Here is a 20,234-nt window from a genome sequence, read left to right as displayed (position 1 = left end):
TGGTGTATGCCCCAGCTTTGTTCACACACAGCTGGGGTAGAACATTTAACATCCTTTTGGTGGACATGAACAGTTCTTCTTGTAGTAAAGGGTGGTAGATGCCGTTACCAGTAGAGTCATGTAATTCAGTACCTCTAATTTCTAGGAGGCTGAAGAGTAATTTCCTGCCTTTTAGTGCAGCGAACACCTAAACATTTTCCACAAGTGTTTTTAAGTAAGGATTTTTCTGTTTTCAGGGTTCAACCATTTCTAAGGAGACACTTTTGTGCTTTTAATTCTGCTAATAATATAAGAATATATTTTTACATCATAAAACCATGTACATCAATAGAACATTCTTACTGCAGTTGTGTTTTAAAGATGACACTGGGCTTGCTCACCACACCCCAAAACTGAAAAGGGGCTTGAGTAATTCCTGTCATTACTTCCCTGTAAAACTAAACCATGTATTTGGCCATCCTCATTGTATGACCTCTTGGCAAGGCTGAGAGTCAGTAAATCAGAGTGCCAGGGTGGGCCTGCTCGTTTAAACTCCTGCAGGTGCTGGTGGAGCATGACAGAGCTGTCGTTTTGTCTTTGTTGCAGCGAGCTCCTGGCGCCGCGCTGAGGACAGGAGAGAGGAACGGGGAGAGGAGCGGGAGCCAGTCCGGAGATCAGCCCCTGCTCCCGCTGCTCCTCCAGCTGCTGCTCCCCCACCAGCATCCAAAGAGCGGGAAAGAGACGGGGAGAAGGAGAAGGGCTCCTGGAAAACGGAGAAGGAGCGTGAGCCCGTGCGCCGTACTAAAAACGAGACAGATGAGGAAGGGTGGACCACTGTACGACGTTAAGTGGGAATCACAGAGTTTAACCAATGTTTTAGCTTTGATTTGATGGAATCCAGATTATATTTGTGCTTATAAACATTCTCAATTGGAATTCTTTAACCAATGTTTTGAGGTAACATGAAAGCATGAATCACTTACTCATATAGATTGATCATGCACAAAACTCACAGCAGAAGGTTGGAAATGGAAACGCCAGTTTTTGAAATTTCAAATGATGCTTATTTCATGGGTCATTTGTTGCTAAAATAAAAAGAAGCAAGCCCAACAGCTGTCTTCAGTACGGCTTCTATCTCGCACCAGAAGAGGCTGCCCTTTTTATTTTGAGTCTTTTCTTAGTTTGGAATGGGGTATTATCATCACAGAACACGCATTTGAAAACACCTCTGTTCACAGAGTGGAATTATTGAAAAAGCAGAGCTAAATTAATTTGCATAATTAGCCAAAAAAAATAGGAAAGCCCTCTTTTACATAGGTATCTTGGAGGGCAGGCGGTTTCTGAGACTTATTTTATCACTATCTAAATTCAGTAAGTTGTTTAAATTTGAATTAAATACAATAAACATTATGAGCATTAGCTACACTGGGATATTTTCTGTAGAGTTACTTGAATCCATCACACCTCTGAGGCCATTTTGCAGTCATAGTTCCAGTAATGTATACACTGCTGCAGTGTACAATCCAACTTGCAGCTTTCACCATTTCAGTGTTTTGGTAAGCATATGGCTATGTACTTTCTGTCGCCAACATCACAACTGCTTTTTCCATTACTGGATAATTCATGCCTTTCAAGGGTTTTTAAATACTGTCATATTTAAAATGTGTGGTTTTGGAGAAATTGTTCAATTTTCCCCCAATTCTTTGTCTTCAGGGTCAATTCTTTCCCTTTCCAGAAAAGTGATTTGTAGTAATGGCTGTGTTGACTTCAAACCTGGGGTGCAGTAACAACGATTAGGGATCTGATCACACTGAAGCCAACACAGAACTTGCTGCTGTGTGTTTCTTCAATGATAAATAAACGACTTAAGGAATTAACTGCTGTGTTTTGACTTTTTAGTAGCTCCCTGCAGTGTGTGTTCATGCAGAACAGCTGTTGAACAACCCTTTTCTGTTCTCATACCTGTTCTGTAGCAGCTGAAGGAGAATGTGAGAACACCTGGGATAATTTCTCCCTGAGAAAGCTGGTGTGTGACCAGAAGTCCGTAATACTCCTCTTGTCCTTTTCCTGCCTTCTTCTGAGTTATCCAGGACCAGCAGGTATCTTGGGAAACACTTGCTCTCACAGACATCTGAGGGCTTGATTTTTGTGTCTTTGGAGCCTGTCACGTGATTTCTTGAGTCACAGAACTCCTTCAGAGGAGTAGTGTTTTCTAAGCATAAAAAGACACCATGGTTTTTGGTTATTTTATCCGGGAACAGCACATAGATCTGGAGCAGTGGCTGCTGCTGTTGTTCAGCCACCTGTTGCTGTCCTTGCATTCTCAGTCACAGGATCACAGGGTCAGTCCTGTTAAAAGGGACCCAGGAGCTCTCTTCACTGCTGGCTGTGAAATTGTTGTGTTACTTAGAACTGTGCTTCTCCAGTGTGGTCTTGGGATGTGGAGTGCACAGCTGTTATGGGCAGTCTCTTCCAGTGCTTGACTGGCACCAGACTGAAAAATCAAAATCACAGGGTTGAGGGGGACCTTTAAAGGTCATCTACTCCAATCCCCCTGCAATGAGAACAGATATCTTCAACCAGATCACAGTCAGAGCTTGAATGTTTTCAAGGATGGAGCATCCACCCTCTTTCTGGGCAACCTGTGCTAGTGTTTTCCACCCTCATTGCAAAAAAACTTCCTTTTATCTGATCTAAATTGACCATCCTTCAGTTTAAAGCTATTCCCCTTTGTCCTATTGTAACAGGTCCTGCCAAAAAATCTGTCTCCATCCTTCTTATAGGTTCCCTTTAAGTGCTGAAAGGCCACAATAAGGTCTCCTTGGAGCCTTCTGTTCCCCAGGCTGAACAACCCCAACTCTCTCAGCCTTTCCTCATAGGAAGGTGCTCCAGCCTTCTGTTCATTTCTGTGACCCTCAAAAAGCTTAACCCTCTCTCTTTTTGGCTTCTACCCTGTGTCTCCCTGCCTGTGCACTGCTGTGAAAAGCCTGAATGTTCCAGGTACTGGTAGGAAGTGGTAGGACTGCTGTGAGGTCTCCCTAAAACCTTCCTGTTTTCCAGGCTGAACCAGCCCTGTTCCCTCAGCATTTCCTCCCAGGTGTGTGCTCCAGCCCTGACTATCCTGTCAGCCCTCTGCTGAACTCAGATTTGGCAATGTCCTTGTATGGGGGGCATGGAACCCCAGAGGGCACACAGGGGCCAGGATGGATCTGCTGAGTGCTGAGATTCTCCCCTTCTACAGGCTGTGGTCCAGTTCAAACAGCCTGGGATCTGCTGCCTCGTGCTCCCCTTTTTCCGAGGGGCATTTGAACCTCCCAGCCCATGACTGCAAGGACTTCTTCCTTGGCTGGGCAGGACCCTGCCCTTCTCCTCGTTGAATTCACCAGGCTCCTGCCCAGCCTGTGGGTCCCTCTGGAGAGCAGCCCTGTCCCAGGTCTGTGGGCTGGTCCTCCCACTCCAGCGGCATCCACAGCTCTGCTGAGGGCACATCCCGTGGCTGCCTCCAGAGCCTGGAGAGGGCTGGTCCCAGGGCAGCCCCCTGGATGCCCCTCACCTGCTGCAGCCCAGCCCTCCGTGCTGAGCCCAAACATCCAGCCAGTTTTTGTGCCCACTGTTGTGTGGGCTGCAACATCCTCACCTGGGTGCCAGGATATTGTGTGACAGCACTGACATCCTTGCTACAGTTGAGATGAAGAACATCCACTGCTCCTTCCCTTGGCCACAGAGTTATTTTGTTGTAGAAGGCAGGCTAGCCAGGCATGGTTTGCCCTCAGTAAATGCCTGCTGGCTGTTCCCAATCTTCAACTTCTGCATGTGCCCAAAAACAGGCTCTGAAAGGACTTCCTCTGTGATTTTCCCAGGGACTGAAGCAACACCATCTGGCCTGTAGTTTTTCAGATGATCATTTCAGTCTTTTTCAAAGACAGGTACATTTGCCTCTCCCCAGCCATTGTAATATGTAAAAAGTGATTGTTATACCCTCAGTTACATAGTTTTAATAGTATCCATACAAAGACAGTTTTACACAGGAGTGGATGTCAGTGATCACTGCACCAGCTAAAGCTCTGTTCCCCCATCTATGTTATTAACTTCCATTATTTGAGACTGTGATAATGTTGCCAACACATGTAAAATTCCCAAGGACTGGGCAGCTTGAGAAAAGATCTGGGAGATGTGAGCTTTGCAGACATGCCAGTGTGTTTATTTTACTGCTTGATGGTTTTAGACACAATACTAACTACAGTGATCAAAACCCACTACTGACCAGATCCAACAGCTCAAACCTCCATCTACTGCCATCATTAGACATGAGCACAAAGTTTGATTACCTGAGGAAGGCAAATGAGTTCTCTGTCAACCTTTGCTTTGTTTGATTGAATCACATTCAGTTGAAGAACTAAAGTTTTCAGTGAACCTTAGAAGAATACAAACTGTCACAGGTTGTATTTAGAAGGCAGAGCTTAAGGCTGCTGCTGTTTAAATGGATTCAAGTGTTGCTCAATTGAAATGAATCTCCAGGAGCAGAGCAAGGCAGGGGTCAGGTCTGAACAGGGCTGTTTGTTTGCTGCTCCCAGAGCAGCCCACAGACTGACCCAGCCCTTGAGCAGGCCTGAGGACCATCAGGGTCCCCGGCAGAAGCAGGGCATAATAGGGATTTTAAATAAGTTTTTTCTAGAGTGCCTCTGTTATAAAAACTAATAGGAGTTTTTCACAAAATCAGTATTTATGAGGACTGGCAGGGCAGGGCAATGAGTGCAGCTCCTGACTAAGCACAGCCCCAGGACATGCCATGACCTTGGTGGCCTCAGTGTGGCCATGGGCAGGACCAGGAGGATGTCAGGGTGGGCTGGTGGGCAGCCAGGAGACACCTCAAACAGCAAGAGTACTGGGAGGTTTGCCTTGTAAATGAAACATCTTTGTGGTTTGAATGCCCTTGGGCTGCACTCATTGACAGGAACTGCTACATGTAAGCAGCTTTTCCTCCTTTAACTAAAAGGTACTGCTGAATGGTGGGAGCCTACAAAGAGAAGGTGCTGGGTCAGTGAAATGCAAGATCCAAAATTTCCCTGTGATTCGGGCACTGGTACCCATCCTGTGTGGTTTACTGCAGCACTGCAAGAAGTAGGCACACAAGTGGCTTAACAAAAACACAATTCTTCCTATTTTGCCATGGCAGGACCAGCTGGAACTGAAATGCTCTACACTTTCTCTGATCCTCCTCTTAAATAGAATTATTAAGGCATTTAATTATGGTAGGATGGAGATTCTACAAGCTATTCCACTGGGTTTTTGCTAATCAAAACCTCCCTTGCTGCAATTTAAGCTCTTAGCCCTTTTACACTTGGGCAGGACAACCTACTGGCTTTGCTACATCTCTTTCTGGATTTAGTGTAGCACTTGTGTTTTGCCCAGACAACTGGCATATTAAAATTAATCATCTTCTTCCCCACGCAACTGTTGGCAAACTACCTCCAGTGTGGGTGAAGCTGCCACTCTAGGAGGGAAGGACATTTTATAGCCATTGTGGTTTACTCCTGTGGCAGTTACCTGAGAGCAACCTGTCCCGACAGGATTTCCACTAAACAAGGGCACAGACTTACCTGACTTCAGCTGGATCAAGTTATCTATACATCTGAAAGTAGTTTTAATTAGGAGCAGCTTGCTTTTTGCCAAGACTAGTATCAGCTGAGGATGATTATCCAATATTGTGTTTGCTTCTCTTGCCAGAACATTGCTATGGAAAAGATTCCATCACTAACATGCATAGGAATATTTCCCTGTAATAAAGCAATTCTCTGAAGATATAGTATTTGGTTTAAACACGTGGCCATAATATTTTGATTTGCAGATGCCTGTAGAAAAGTGAAATAATATCTCACTTTTCATAGACCTCTTCTGCAGAGCATATAACAGCTCTAAACTGACCTGCTTTCAGATTCAGCTTTTTGCTGTTCCTAGGATTTAAATTACTAATGTAAGTGGTTCCCAGTATTTAAGGAATCAAAGTAGCTCTACAAACACTATGAATTGTAGTAAGCTTTTCAGACTGACCAAGAACAAGCATGCTCCTGCTTACTCAGTGCCACAAGGAGTGTGCTGGTGCACCAGAAATCACAGGAGCTTACTTTAAAAAGACCAATCAAAATATCCTTAAAGGTTTAGTCTTTGTTAGACTCTTACTTGTAAAACTTAGAAGGGGAAATTGTCCTGTTGAATGATCATGTAAAGTAGCTGAAGAGCCTTGCTCTCAGGCTCTCTGTTGCCGATGCTGAATCTCATCATCTCCTCTCTGGAACAGTCTGTTGTTTTATTTCTCCCCACTCCCAGCTGGTCTTTTGAAGCTGTTACTCTCCCACTTTACCTGTTAAGACTCTGATCAGATGCCTCATGCCACGTGCCAGCGATGACAGGCAGCTCTTGGCCTTCCCACAGCCAGGCTGTGCACATGTGGGATGAGAGAGGAAGCAGGGGAAACAGAGCCCAGGCCATCAATACAACCCTTTCCCTCTCGCACAGGTGCTGCTCTAGGCCAGTGCCATCCGAGGCAGGGGATCTGCTGGTATCCTGATGCATTTCCAGGGCTGGTACTGCACAGCAGCTTAATGGAAAGAGCAGAGAGGTGGGGCAGGGACATGGCAAACCCTGCAAGGAGCAACTCCAATCCAGCCCGGCCAGTCAACCCTCAGAAAACACCCGAGACAGATTTACTTAGATCTTTCTTGCTTTTGTGTCCAGTAACAGTCAACTGCATTGAAATGTATATACGGATCTTCAAAACTTCCCACAAGGAAACAAAAATACAGAAGAAAACTCTTCCCACAGCATCACACGAGCTTGATTCTAATGTGAGGTGGACACAGATTAAACCTACGTGGACCAGGAATCACAAAACCAAACACATCTAACTTCTAACAGCTTAGAAGAGCCAGTGGTGCACACCCCATGGAGCAGGAGACAATAAGTAATGGTATATAGCACAAGGAGAGAGGCTGCCACAAGGGTAACTGCAGCCACTGAGTGTTATTTAATGCAAGCCCCACTGCATTTGGTAATTAGAGCTGACACCATCTTTGGAGTCATCTGATGGAGACTTAAAGGAACACTTCCACACAAAATCAGGTTCTCCCTCCTAATTGCTGTGGCTGTGAGCCAACAGCTGCGATGAATAATGAACCCGGAACCCTCATCCCCAGCCCATCCCACACATGTTTCGACGAGCCCATTCTTGACTGTCCTGCTCTCCCCCTCTTCTCTCGATCCCATCTCCCACCCTGCTGAGTAGCTTTTCAAAAGGAAACTGCACAAGTGTGAATCACCCCTCACTTTCCTGGTTCCCTTTTCCTGTCAGGACCCATCTCCTTTCTCAGGGTCCTGGTGATGCCCCAGCAGTTCCTCCACAAGGCCCTCTTCACCTCCCTGCTTTCATTAGGGCATCCTCCCTGGACAGAGCACCCCTCCTCATCCCAGGTGTCACAAAGCCATCTGCAGTGTAACAAACACTCTGCTCTGAAAACTCCTGCACCTGCCTTTTGGCTCCAGAGGAATCCTAAGCAAACTACAAGCCTGCTGCTGCTCCTTCTCCTTCCTCTGAGTCAGAAAATAAGTGATTTCTGGTCTTTTGAGGATAACAAACAACATAGCCCCTGGCTGATATTCAGTACCAAGGATAGTCCAGATCTTCAATATAATTCTTATGCTTTGTTCAGTCTATGTAGTGTTAAGGATATTTGTTAACCACATGGGTAGATCCCTTCTACTTGCAATGAGTTAAAGCCACATTTTCTGAGCTCTTCAAAATACACAACCTCCCTTTCTTCCATTATCCTATGGTCACGGCTTCCTGCTTTGTCCAGGTCTTTTTCCTCCAGGCTTCACATCACCTCCCCCTTCACCACTACAAACACAGCTGCATCAAATCTTGTTCTGTGCCATTGTAACTGCCTTTCTGTCAGCAGAAAGGACTCCGTTTGCATCCTGGCCCAGAGTCATCACGTTTTCAAACATGCACTTCGGTGTTTTCTCCTCTCAGACCCTCCCCAAAGCCGAGCATCAGATGCGGGGACCTGCGAGGCCAGCGCCATCCCTGCTCACGAGTGGAACGGCTCACGAGTGACCGCGGGGCACCGCTCCAGGTAGGACGCTGCGATTTCGGGAAGCAGGAGTTAACTACTGAGGGCAGGTTTGATCGCGATTTGCACACCGGTTTTAAGAGTGGCAAAGGAAACTGATGGGATGTTTGCTTTAAGACCCGAAAGGCGTAGTGTTATACCCTAATTAAACACCCTGCTATTAAGTGGCAATTAAGAAGAGCTCTCCGGCCCGCCCCCCGCGGTGCAGCCCCGCAGGATCCCGGTCTGGGATGCGCTCCGGGCCGGGCGGCAGGAGGCGGCGCTGCCCCTCCTCGGGCGACCTGAGACCCCCGCGACCCTCCCGGCGGCTGCTTCGACCCTCCGAACCCGCTCCCCGCAAGTCAGATCTCGCCGTCTCCGTAAAAATCACATATAGATATATTTTCTTTCTTACAATAAACAAACACAGCGCATCTCCGCCGCGCAGTCCCCGCCGGGCTCGGCGCGGGCCAGCGCGCACCGGCCGGGGCAGTGTCACCGGGCCGGGGGACGGTCCCGGGGGTCAGCGGCCCTTCCTGCCCAGCGCCGTCCGGGCGTGCCGGAGCTGCCGGGCCGCCGGCACTTTGGAGAGGGGGCAGTACTTGATGGTGTGGGCATTGTCGCCGCTGGCGCCGCAGAGGGGGCAGGTGTAGCGCCGCAGCACCGGGCAGAGGACGCGGCCGTCGGGTCCCTTGAGGATGTGCGTGGTGTAGAGGGCCACCGCCTCCTTGTTGTTCCGGCAGAAGACGCAGACCTGCAGCTCGGGCTTGAGCAGGCGGGAGGCGGCCCGCGGGTGCGCCGGCAGCCGCCCCGCCACCACCACGCCGCCCCAGGCAGAGCCCTCCCGGCCCGGGTGCTCCCCCGAGCAGTCGAACACCACGGCGGCGGGGCCGCCGCGCCCGGGGAACGGGCTGAAGTCGGCGAAGCGCTCCTCCAGCAGCCCCTCGCCGTGGTGGTGGTGATGGTGATGCCCGCACAGGTCCAGGTCGTGCAAGTCCAGCGCGCCCTCGAAGTACGGCCCCGCCGCCTCTTCCTCCTCCTCCTCCTCCTCTTCCTCCTCCTCCTCGGCCGGCGGCACGGCGGCCGCCACCACCACCGAGGGGGGCTCTGCGCCGAAGCCCTTGCCGGGGCGCACGGCCTTGGTGATGAGCGTGGCCAGCCCCAGGTAGTCGTTCCAGGAGTTGAAGACGTTCCCGCAGGCGCTGTGGCTCCGGCCGCCGTAGCGGGCGCCGGGCAGGCACTCCACGGGCGGGAGGTGCCGGTGCTGCTCCAGCTTGGCGCCGGGGAATGCCTCCATGGGAGCGGCCCCTCCCTCGAGCGCGGTGCGGGGCAGCGCCGGGCGCACCGTCCGCTCCCGGGGCCGCTCCCGCTCCGGGTCCCGCTCCCGGCCCCGCTCCCTCCGCCCGCTCCGCCGCCGCCTCTGCGAGCGCGCGGCCGCGCTCGGCGCCTCAAATAGGGGGCGGGGGCGCGCCCGCCGCGCTCCCATTGGCCACCGGACAGAGCCCCCTCCCGCTCATTGGCTGAGGGGTAGAGGGAGGCGTGGCCAAGCGGCCCTGGGGGCGCGCGTCAGCCCCGCAGGTGCGGCCGCTGAGCGGAGTCGGGACCGGGATCCGGACTGGGAGCGGGATCGAGATCGGGATCGGGACCGGGATCGGGACCGGGATCGGGACTGGGACTGGGATGGGGAGCGGGCCCAGGATCGGGTGCCGGGTCCGGACCACACGGGCCGGTCCCGGATGCTCCCGCGGCCCCGCTGCCGTGCCGGTGCCGTGACACCGCTCCCAGCCCGGTACCGTCGCACTGACGGCGCAGCGCGGTACGAAACCAACCCGCTCCACCCACAGCAGAGCGATGTGCGGGCACAGAACAAGTTCAATGCCGCCCAAGTGGGAAGCGGTTCGTGCCTCCTCAGCTGGAGAAGGGCAGCAGGTGCCTCCCCGTAGGTGCCAGTGAGCTGTGTGGGGCAGAGGGGATCTCCTCTTCGGACCCCTCTTAGTCAGCGGGTTTGATTGTTTTTACTTAAAGCTAATAAAAGGTTTGGATGGTGTCTCAGGTATGTGGAGGGACATTGCACTCACTGGAGTGCTGCTAAGGTGTGGGGAACCAATCTGGAATATTCAGCCCAAAAAAGGGCCAGGCCTGACCTACACTGAGGTTGTGAGGGCACTGCGTGCAGTGGGTGGATGTGGAGGGACCCTGGGCAGCAGGGTGGGCACGGGTGTCCTGCAGCACCCCCCCGAGCCTGGTGAGTGCGGGTGGCCCAGCCCTCCCCTCGCTGACGGTGCTCGCAGAGCAGCTGCCGTGCTGCTGGACGAGGGGCCGCGGTGGGGACAGGCAAGTCCCCCCTTCGCTGACCCTGATGATTCCCATCCAGTCTGGCCACCCAGGAAACAGATCCTCCTTTGGGAAGCATCACACGTGTGCTCTTCCATTTGGGCAAGAAGAGTTGGCAATGCAGCCACAGGTAAAGATCCTATTGATTTCCAGCCCCCAGTAAGAGCTGCTGGGCTGAACACGGCCGGTGGAGCTTTGTCAGAGGGGAATCTGTCTCCCCTGTGCAAGGCCCTGATAAGTCGATCTAACAGGTGCTCCTCTGGCAGGTAGAGCAACTTCACAGTGTGCTTTTATTTGCACCTGAAATCGGCAGGTTTCATGAGCTCAGATATCAGAAACACCTCTCCAGGGTTTGATATGCTTCTCCAGCCATGCGAAATGCCTGGGAAGTGGGTGTATCAAGGACCAAGGAACAATGCAGATGGCTGCAGGGAATAGAGCTGGCTGGAGTGTGAATTCTTTGGTTGGAAAATGGGACTTGCTTCAGTACTGAAAACATTTGCAAAGGAAATCCTGTTCCAGACCGTGCTCACGGTGGGACACGGTTCTGCACCAGGTGACCGCAGGGACATTTCACAGTTGTGTGGTGTCAGGCTCAGCCCAGAGCTCAGTCTCTGAGGTGCAGTTATGTGACACACCTCTCCTCTCTTCAGTGGAGCATTTTGTGGCTGGTCCATTGGGGCCATTGCCTTTGAATACAATAAAACAGAGGTAACAACTGGGTGAAACAGTGCGGGGTGATCGGTCAGAGTGGTGGAGCATCACATCCTGGGGCAATTGTTGTGGCTCATCTTCTTCTGTGGACATTTTAAGAGACAATATTGGAGAGGCAGTAATTTCAAATCATGCTGTAGCAGTGTCAGTAGCACAGGCAGAGAGGTAAACAGCCCTGTTCCCCTCACTGCTAATGCAGGGAGGGATGAAGAACATGGAGCAAAACAAAAAATATCCTCATAGAAAAACACTGTGAAGGATAGACACTCATCACCAACACTGCAGTAACAGCACCCTCTGACAGCTCTTGGCAGAGCTCGTGTGTGTTGCCAATCCAAGTGTACAAGATATGTTGCAAAAGTTATTTTGATGTTTTCTCTGTCCAGATTTTTGCCAATGGCCCCTCGCATTCCAGGTGTTGAGCAAAGACTCAACAGCTCAGTCAGGCATTAGGTCTCTGCAGAGACCAACCTCTGTTGGGGATCATCAGCCTTGCACCAACCTTGTGCCAACTTGTTGGGTGTCATGTCACAAAAAATCTGGTTTGTTGGGTGCAAGAGTAGGGAATGCCACTATTGACATTGGAACAAATCAATGTCTCAGTGAAGCTCTTTACCAGTTTCAAGCAGTAAACAAAATATGTGGTCAAGAACAGCTAATGGACAAGTAGCTGTTTCTAGGAAGGATACAGCACTGGTGCTTTGGAGTTCTTTGAAATGTTTTTCATTTGTAATGTTTTTCATTGGAAACGTTGAGGACTGCATGAAAAACTACTGCTTTGTCCTCAGATGGAAATTGGGATTATTTCTGACCCTATCCCAAACTACCCTTTCAGCAACCCCAGTTGGGACTTGTAAGACCACAGATGTCTTGGTGGTGTCTCATATGAGTTCTTGTGGCAAGGCTGCACAGCAACCCTGGAAAACTATCATCTGGAGCAGAAGAGACAAATAGCTGTTGGCACTGTGGATTCAACACCACAGGCCAAACTCTGCCCAGCAAAGGGGAAAGTTTTCTGCTCCCTCAGAGAAGTGAGAAACCGTGTCAGCGATTCAAGCTGATCTGAGCACGGGATCAGCTCCCATCAGAACTGCTGGGAGGGAGCAATCTGCCTGGGGGGACTGGGGTAGGACATCCCACTGGCCAGAGGAGTCTGTAAAGCCCAAGATGGCCCCTGGGAATATATACAACAGCCAGCGAGGGAGGTCTTTGTATGGGGTTGGAGGAAAGATTTCTTTCCTCATATTAAAGGAAAAATGATCCAGCAAGTGATTTAACAAGAACTATAGAAGGATTTACGCACAGGGGGGTTTGAGAGCATGCAGGACAGCTGTCAAGTTTAGAGAGGAGATTAGCAGTTCATTTGAGAGATACATTAGGAAAGGGTTTGCTCCAGGGGGCTGTGAGCTCCCTTGAGGCCGGGGAGGATTTAGTGTCTGTAAGTGTTGATGTACTGTGCACGTTATGAAGCTTGCCATCCCAGCAGCTTTGATATGTTCCAGCTTTTCTTTAAAACCCCTGTGGATTTTAAAGTGATTTTCATTTAACGTGGGAGATGTTGACAAGCTCCCCCAGGAGGCTGGCAAGTTCTCGAAAGGGTCTTTTAAAATATTGGCTTCACCGCCACTTCTGCATGATTTCCCCCCCCCCCCTCTGGAGTATCAAGGAGTGGTTTGTTTCTGACAGCACTAAAAATACATTAGGTGTCTGCTGACACAGGGAAGATATACCCTGTGCTGGTTGGACTCAGCCTGGTGTTCAGGGATCCTTTCTAAAGCTTTTGGCTTAACAGATGATGCTTGTGTTTGGAAAGCTGAAGTTTATAGCACAGAGAGATCCTTCTGTTTAGAAGATTGGAAGCAGCTGGCAGGACTAACAGGGGTGAGTTAGGTTTCAGTGGATACAAACACAAGCCATGGAAGCAGAGCTTCAGCCTGGAGTCTGCTGAGAGGCTCCAGCACCCACGTTCACTGTGCCCCTGGGAGAAGTGCTTTCCCTGGTGTTTTCCCTCTGGAAGGGGAGAGGGGCACAAGGCTTGTGCCATAAGTGGATGTGGGGTGGCTGTACTGGTGGGTGGTCTGGGGAAGAAACCCCTGCTCCAGGCCACTGGTGTGAGGACCCCAGGCACAGTGGCTCCCAGGCTTCAGGAAAGGAGGGCTCGAGCTGGCATGAGGGTGTTGGTAAGAAAGGTAAAGCCCTTTTTACTGGCAAAACCTCACTGGGATGGAGGATTAGGGATGTAAAACCAGCCATGAAAAATGACTTTGGTTGTGGGAATGTTTCACTGAAGATGTACTTTTTCTTTTGTTGTGTGGAAGCAGCCACACAGGAGGCGGACTGCAAAGGGGGCAGTGATGGTCTGCCTTCCTGTAATCTGTGCTGAGCACAGTGGGCTATTTCTGCATAACTGAGCACATTAGGTGTTTCTGTACCAGGGTATTAAACTCCTCCATGCTGCAGACCACAGCTTCCATGCTCCTGCTGGAGGCAGGAGAGACTGTCCAGATCAGTCATCCTCAACCCGAGAGTTACATGACAGTCCTCAGGCAACTGCAGCAAATGGTTACCCAGGCACACAGAGCTGGTGGGGGAAGTTGTGTATTTGTAGCCGTCTCTTAATTTGATTCAGCCACTGAAAATGCAGGCCAGCACACAGCAGCAGCCAGCTCTCTAAGAACTACTGCTCCACCTCGTTGCATGCAGACAACTGGAAAGAGGTGAGAGGAGAAAATAAAGGTGCTCACAGGAGCACAACACTGGCATTGAGTAAGTAATGTGGCCACCACAGCAGAAATTATATGGGCAACCTCAATACTTCTCTGCTTGACTGTTGAGTGCTTGATTTTCCAGCAAAATGCCATCATTTTCCCTGTTTTGTTTTATCTCCAGCAGTGGCAACTTGAACCCAGAGCAGCTGAACCTGGGCATTCAGCAGAGCCAGAGCTGCCCCCTGGCAGCACCAGCCTGGCTGTGGCTGTAGCCATGGAAGTGCACAGGGGTGTGTGGGGGTCCAAGGACACCGCTGAGCCCTCTCCAGGGCACAGCAATCAGGGGCAGAACAGACTTCATGCTCTGGGGGCTGACAGTGCAGACAGAAGAGAAACTCAATTTCCTCTCCTCCAAAAAAGTTTTTCAGCTGAAGCTGAGCTGGTTATCAGGAGGCAAAGTGCTTTCTGGACACAGACCTTTTTAAATCTTCAAATGCAGAGCGCTGCTGAGAGTGTTGGAAATAGCTGTTAAAAAAAAAAAATCCATTACAAGACTATTTTTACAATCGAAAATGTACCCACTTGAATTATCGTGGCTGATAAACAGTAGACACTATCAGCTCTTCCATCACCTCTTGCAAATGCTTGGAATTTAAAGGAGAATGCAAAGGTCGTAGACAACCAGCCAGGGTTTTGACTTGCCCATCCAAACTACTGCAGAACACAAGTACAAGCCAAGAGCCAAATGTTTATCAGCAGAAGCATATTTTTCCTGAGGATATAGTAACTCATGGAGAGGAATGTCAAAGTGGCATAGAAATTCATACATGCTGTTTATGAGAAAATCAAACAGTTTTTTCTGAAAACCGAAAGTTTTTCTTTTTTTTGCTTAGGAACAATTTGTGTTTATGCATTGTATAAATACATCAGGGAAATGTAAGAAATGCTATAAGCACTTCAGTTTCTAAATATCAAGTGAGGTTTCCTTCTTACAGCAAATCAGACTCATGCTGAAACTGCAAACCAGGTTCTTCTGCGAAGATCCTGTGAACCTGAAATGTCACAGAAAATGTGCTGGCTTTACAGTTTGGTACTGAATCAAATCAACTCTGTATCACTGAACTTTCTTATTACTGAATATCTCTGGATATCCCTCTAAGTGTCCAAGGCCAGGCTGGATGAGGCTCTAAGCAACTTGGTCTAGTGCTTAGGGTCATGGAAGTGGAAGGCCAAGACAAAGCGTTTGGGAAAAATCAGAGGCTTTCGGTTTTGGACAAATCTTTGGGTTCATTGAAAAGAGTATTTCAAATGAAATTTTGGCTAGACACTCTACATTCCTTTATGTATTCCTCCCCTCCAAAAATGACTGCTGCAGGATATACTTGAGAGAGTTTGATACTTGCACGAGGATTTATTGCTTTTAGTTTCTGAATCAGTTCTGAACCTGAGTTAGCAAACACTAGTGCATATTTCTAATAGCAACAAGAATTCCAGCAGAATTTCTGAGGCCTGCCTGGCTGATTAAATCCAGCAAAGTCTCCCACTAAGCTCCTAGGCAGAGCCAGCCATATTAAGGACTTTTAAGACAACCACAAATTCAGTTCTGAAGATTTTTTTATTGTGTGAAATTTTACTGAGCAGAAGATATATATGTTAGTTGATCCATATAAATGTCATACACACATGCAAGACAGTAGATAAGTTCCTGATATATTAGTTTCACACGGTGAGGATAATAGCATTTCTTCTGACAGCTTGATTAAATTTGTAAAAAATTCCTAGTGAAAAACAGTCATTGCATTTTTTGTCAAGCTGATAAGTGCAACTTAGCTGAAAGAGAAAAGGAATTGGGCAAAATCAGGCTTGTACTTAAAAACTATGTGTGAAAATTTGCACTGGTTTTATGTTTTGTTATTTGGTGAAAGGAGTAAACAGAGGATTCTTCAATGCCCTGCCTGCTTGGTGGTGCTGACTTTCTTAATCTGAAATTGCAGTTGCCTCTATTGGGAAGAACAGTGATGACCAAGAAAATAAAATACTGAAGAACACTGAAGTCAAGAAAGCAGCAGGAAATAATTTTGAATCAGCCTAAATGTTTTACATTTCTGGTACAGTCTGGGATCAAATTCTTCTCAGAAGCCACAGTTGTTCCTTGGCTGCCCTCCTCCCACCCCAGCTCGTGCCTGTGCTCACAGCTCAGGCTGGGACACAAACACCATCTGCCCCCAAGGCTTTCTGGGCTGTGGGGTCCCTCCTGCACAGAGCTTGGGGTGTATCTGGCTCATTCCTTACCCCTGGGAGCCCTGGGAATGGATACCTACGGATACCACGTGAGATTGGGTGCTCCCAGTGTGCAGTGGGTTGCAACCTGCACTCTGGCATTTCACATCCCTGAGGAGCCTGTGCTAAGCTTCTAAATTCTTGCACTCCTGTTTTCTCACAAATCCCATTTGCAGTCTGACCCTGAGAGCATGACTTCATTTGTGTTTGCAGTAAGAACTGTTTTGTTCAAATCTTTGGGTGCTTTTGAATTAGTTATTTTTTTTTTTTCCTGGAGGGATAAACCACTAATTATACATGAAAATTGTACCTCAAAGATCCATCTTAATAATATAATTGTAGGAGCAAAGCAACTGGTGTGATTATGTGCATCATTGCACTTTTCAGCCATTAACCAGCTTTTCTTGGTTAATGAAGTTAGTAAAACCTAGAATGTGCTTTGCTGGAATCTATCCAGTGCAATCTCATTATCACCTACGAGCCTTTATAATTGGGGCGATAATGTGCAAAATGCTATATTGCTGAGAGACGAGATGGGATTAAAAGAGGGCAAAGTCCTGCTCTCAGACACACATGACAGACCCTGGGGTTTTGGTGTGTGTTTGTGGAATGCCTGTAGCCCCATGTAGAGTTTGGGCAGTGGCATTTCAAGCAAGAGGAGGCGCCCTTGGAAGGAGTCCAGCAGCAAACTAATGAGAGCTGGGGCCTCCCAGGAAAGGGAGAAAGAATTGGTGCTGTCGAGTCAGGACGAGACTGTAGTGAGGCATGAAAATGGTCTTAAATGCCTTCAAAGGAGGGGATAATCTGTTCTCCATGATCCTGTTGGATAGGACACAGAGGAATGGGCTTAAAGCACAGTGAGGGCGGCTGACATTGGGTATCGGGGAAACGAGGGTGGGTAACTAAGGACTGGTTGGGATTGCTTGGACCAGAGTGCGTCAGAGGAGTCTCTGCTGCTGGCAGGCACCAGGAGGAGGTGGGGGAGGCACTGGTGGAGGTGGACTGTGCAGTGCTCCTGGCTTCAGTGGTGAGGAGATGGAGCACCAGTGTCACTGTGGCTCAAGGCACGTGCAGGCGAGAGGCTCTCAGCAGAGAGATAAGAGATCTGCTTGGTGCTGGCACAAACACAGACCAGATCTGCCAGGAGGATCTGTGATCAGAACTAACTCTCACCTGTTACACACTTGGAATTGCTGCCAGGACTGCTGATAGAAGGGAGAGAAGGCTGTCAATTTTAAAAAAAGGGAAGCACTACTGTTTGTTGCCTTGGATGATAGAGGTATAAGGCTGCTTCTGTTTGCACTTGTTTGAGTTTCAGCATGTCTCTTCAGGAAAAAAGCATCCAAATGTTATTCAAAAAAACCCTATAATGAAGAGTCATCCTATCTGCTTCAGCTCTGGCTTTGGTAATAAATTCATTATTTGCACTGGTAAACATGTGCCCCATCTTTCCAGTCAGAACTTGTCTGTTTTTGGTGTCAGGGTTTTCCTCTGCTAATTGAGGGCCCTGATCTCAACATTTCATTCTCACTGATAGTCTTTAACCAAGTCACCCCTTAACCTCCTCTCTTCAAAAGCAAAATAGATCGAGCTCCTGGATATGTAGCTGTAAAGGCTGTTTTTTCATCCTTCATATTCCTCTCTGAACTCTCTGCAACTTGTCAACATCCTTTATGAATTGTGGGCTCTAAATGTACTGGCCCTCCAGTGGGAATTACACCAGTAATACCAGAAGCACAGAAAGCTTTGCATCCTTTCCTACAGTACTACCCTCAGACACTGTGTACAACTGAACAGGAGCATAAAAATAGTTTCAGACCAAAGGTTGATCTAGCTCAGCGTTCTGTTTCTGACAGTAGCTTGTAGTGGGTGGATACTGAAGGGTGGTATTTCCCTGCATAGCTTTCCCCTTATCTTTTAAAAATAAAGATACAATGTGAAATTCCACGCAAAGCCTTGGGTGTTCATACGTTTTTGGTGTCTAAATGGTCTGTTACGCCTGTAGCTTTTCAGCAGTTGTATCAAGTGCTGCCCTAGGAGTTAAACTGCAAACCAGAAGATTTGTGTCTTTGCTGAGAGTCTGGGAAGGGATATTTTTAAATCACAGCAGGGCCCTGAGAAGGCAGGGCGAGCACCACGGTCCAGACACAAGGACAGCGTGTCCCTGCTCCGTGGGGACAGGAGGACACGTCCTGCTGCTCCTCAGCAGGATGGCTGGCCATGACTGATGGGCCTGCTGCACTGCCAGGGGCTGGCACCCCCGAAGTGCAGACCTGGGGCTCTGCATGCACTGCTGAGCTCTGACAGCAGCTGCCTGGGTGCCAGGGAAGCAGCTCCTGCAGTGTCCTTGGTGCTGGGGAGCCCGGCCTCCCCATCTGTCAGCTTCCAACGAACCACCACCATCCCCAAACCTGTTGGAGCATCTCTGACTCCCAGGACACATCCCTGCCTCCTGTGAGCGTGGAGCTGGGGAGCACAGCTCGGCCCCACTGAAGTGTGAGGGACTTCCTTGCCTCCCCTTGGCCAACCCCTTGGCAGTGACAATCCTCTCCCTCAGAGATTGCTCTGCCGTGTTGTGTCACCTGCAGCCCTACTAGAACATGATTTCATGTTTTCTTCCAGGGAGGGTGTCACATAGCTGAGAATAGATCACCATGGAGCTTCTTGGAAACTCCTGGCTGATGATTCCTTGTTTACAGTTGCACTTGGAGCTTTGTCAGCCCCTTTGCAGGTTAGAAGCTGTGCACCAGGTTGGTTCTGTGCCGTTGCAGGTTCTCAGTCAGTGCAGTCTGTTGGGTTGGGTGTTGTGCAGCACTTTGTGGCATCAGTGTCAGCACACATGCCAACACACTTCACCTCACAGCCAGCAGACACCAAGCCAGCTCAGGAGAACGTGCTTGCTGTGGACACAGGCCTTGTGTTTCAGTCATAGAATGGTTTGGGTTGGAAGGGTCCTTAAAGATCATCTTATTCCAACCACACTGCCACAGGCAGGGACACCTTCCACTAGCCCAGGCTGCTCTGAGCCCTGTCCAGCCTGGCCTTGGACACTTCATCTTTAGGCACTGTTGTCTCACTACAGCCCTCAGGCTGCTGGGAGAAGGAAAGGGTGGGCATTTTGAGCCACTCCAGCAGCAGATTACTTAAAACGAGGTATAATTCAGTGCCATGGAATTTTGTTTATGAAACTTCCATGGAAAAAGCAAGCTTTCCAAGGAGAGAGCCAGTGCTGGAGGGAGAAATGGATATGTTTGCATTTCAAGCCATTGCTGGCATGCAGATAGTCAAAGACATACTTGCTAGTGGTGGGAAAGACTGGTGATAATGGAATGTGTTCTACTGCTGGGGAAGGAGATCAGAAAAGCCATTGTTTTAAGGACCTGAAAGTGAGAACAGAGACAGGTGGGGACGCAGAGAACGTAGAGATGAGACACAGAGAAAAAACCCATCTTAAAACATTTAAATCCCGTTTTCTGAATAGCAAAAGAATTGATGCTATAGGCCACTCAGATGTAAATGCACATGCACAATTGTAATTGCAGATTTACAGTATGTCCCCCTGCATCTTGATCCTTTGAAAAGACAAGCTCATGACATTCTGGTCTTGCTGAAATTAATGAGAAGGCTCCTGCTACTTTTATTCTTCTTTATTCATTTATTGTAATCATATTATCGAGATAATTGAGACACAAAGAGCCATAGTGACAACATATTCCACTTTTCTTGTCTTGTTGCTTGGGCAAAAAGAGCAAAAATCACAGTCATTTCTTCCCACTGCCAGGGGAGGGTGAATGACATGCCCCCAAGTTGTGCCTTTTTTCCCCTGGTGTATGAAAGGAAGGTGGGAACCCCCAGGGTGGGGAACCTCCCCTAGGATTTTATTAATTTGGGGATTTGGTTTCTTTTTTGGTATAAGTATTGTATCCATTTGTAGCCTTTTTTTTTTTTTTCTGATAATTTACCAATTCTGGGCACTCAGATTTTTGTTTGAGCAGCTGACAAAAGCAAAAATATCTGTTCATAAGCATGTTCAGTTGTGAGATTCTGGAGGGATCATCTTTGATTTCCTCTGCAGTTTTGTCCTGGTACCAAATTATCGTTGCTTTCTGGA

At 48.8% G+C, this 20,234-nt stretch overlaps 2 protein-coding genes across 3 annotated transcripts in view; one reads left to right on the top strand and one right to left on the bottom strand.

Moving 5' to 3' along the window:
* Positions 1 to 1,856, top strand: part of EIF3A (eukaryotic translation initiation factor 3 subunit A) — a 32,940-nt gene extending 31,084 nt beyond the window's left edge. For both annotated transcript variants that reach the window (XM_017809273.1, XM_017809274.1), the window contains one exon: positions 586 to 1,856. In XM_017809273.1, coding sequence (XP_017664762.1) covers positions 586 to 827 — 242 coding nt within the window. In that variant the 3' untranslated portion in view covers positions 828 to 1,856. The remainder of the gene's footprint in view (positions 1 to 585) is intronic.
* A 6,752-nt stretch (positions 1,857 to 8,608) lies between these two features.
* On the bottom strand, positions 8,609 to 9,394 carry NANOS1 (nanos C2HC-type zinc finger 1). Its single transcript, XM_017809158.1, has one exon. It carries the CDS (start codon positions 9,382 to 9,384, stop codon positions 8,611 to 8,613), a length of 774 nt encoding a protein of 257 aa, XP_017664647.1. The 5' UTR covers positions 9,385 to 9,394; the 3' UTR covers positions 8,609 to 8,610.
* Positions 9,395 to 20,234: the final 10,840 nt, after the last annotated feature.

This window comes from Lepidothrix coronata, unplaced genomic scaffold (assembly GCF_001604755.1).
Source record: "Lepidothrix coronata isolate B3197 unplaced genomic scaffold, Lepidothrix_coronata-1.0 Scaffold25, whole genome shotgun sequence".
Taxonomy (NCBI): Eukaryota; Metazoa; Chordata; class Aves; order Passeriformes; family Pipridae; genus Lepidothrix; species Lepidothrix coronata.
Note: the sequence above shows the minus strand (reverse complement) of the source record. Positions and strands in the feature narration are given on the sequence as shown.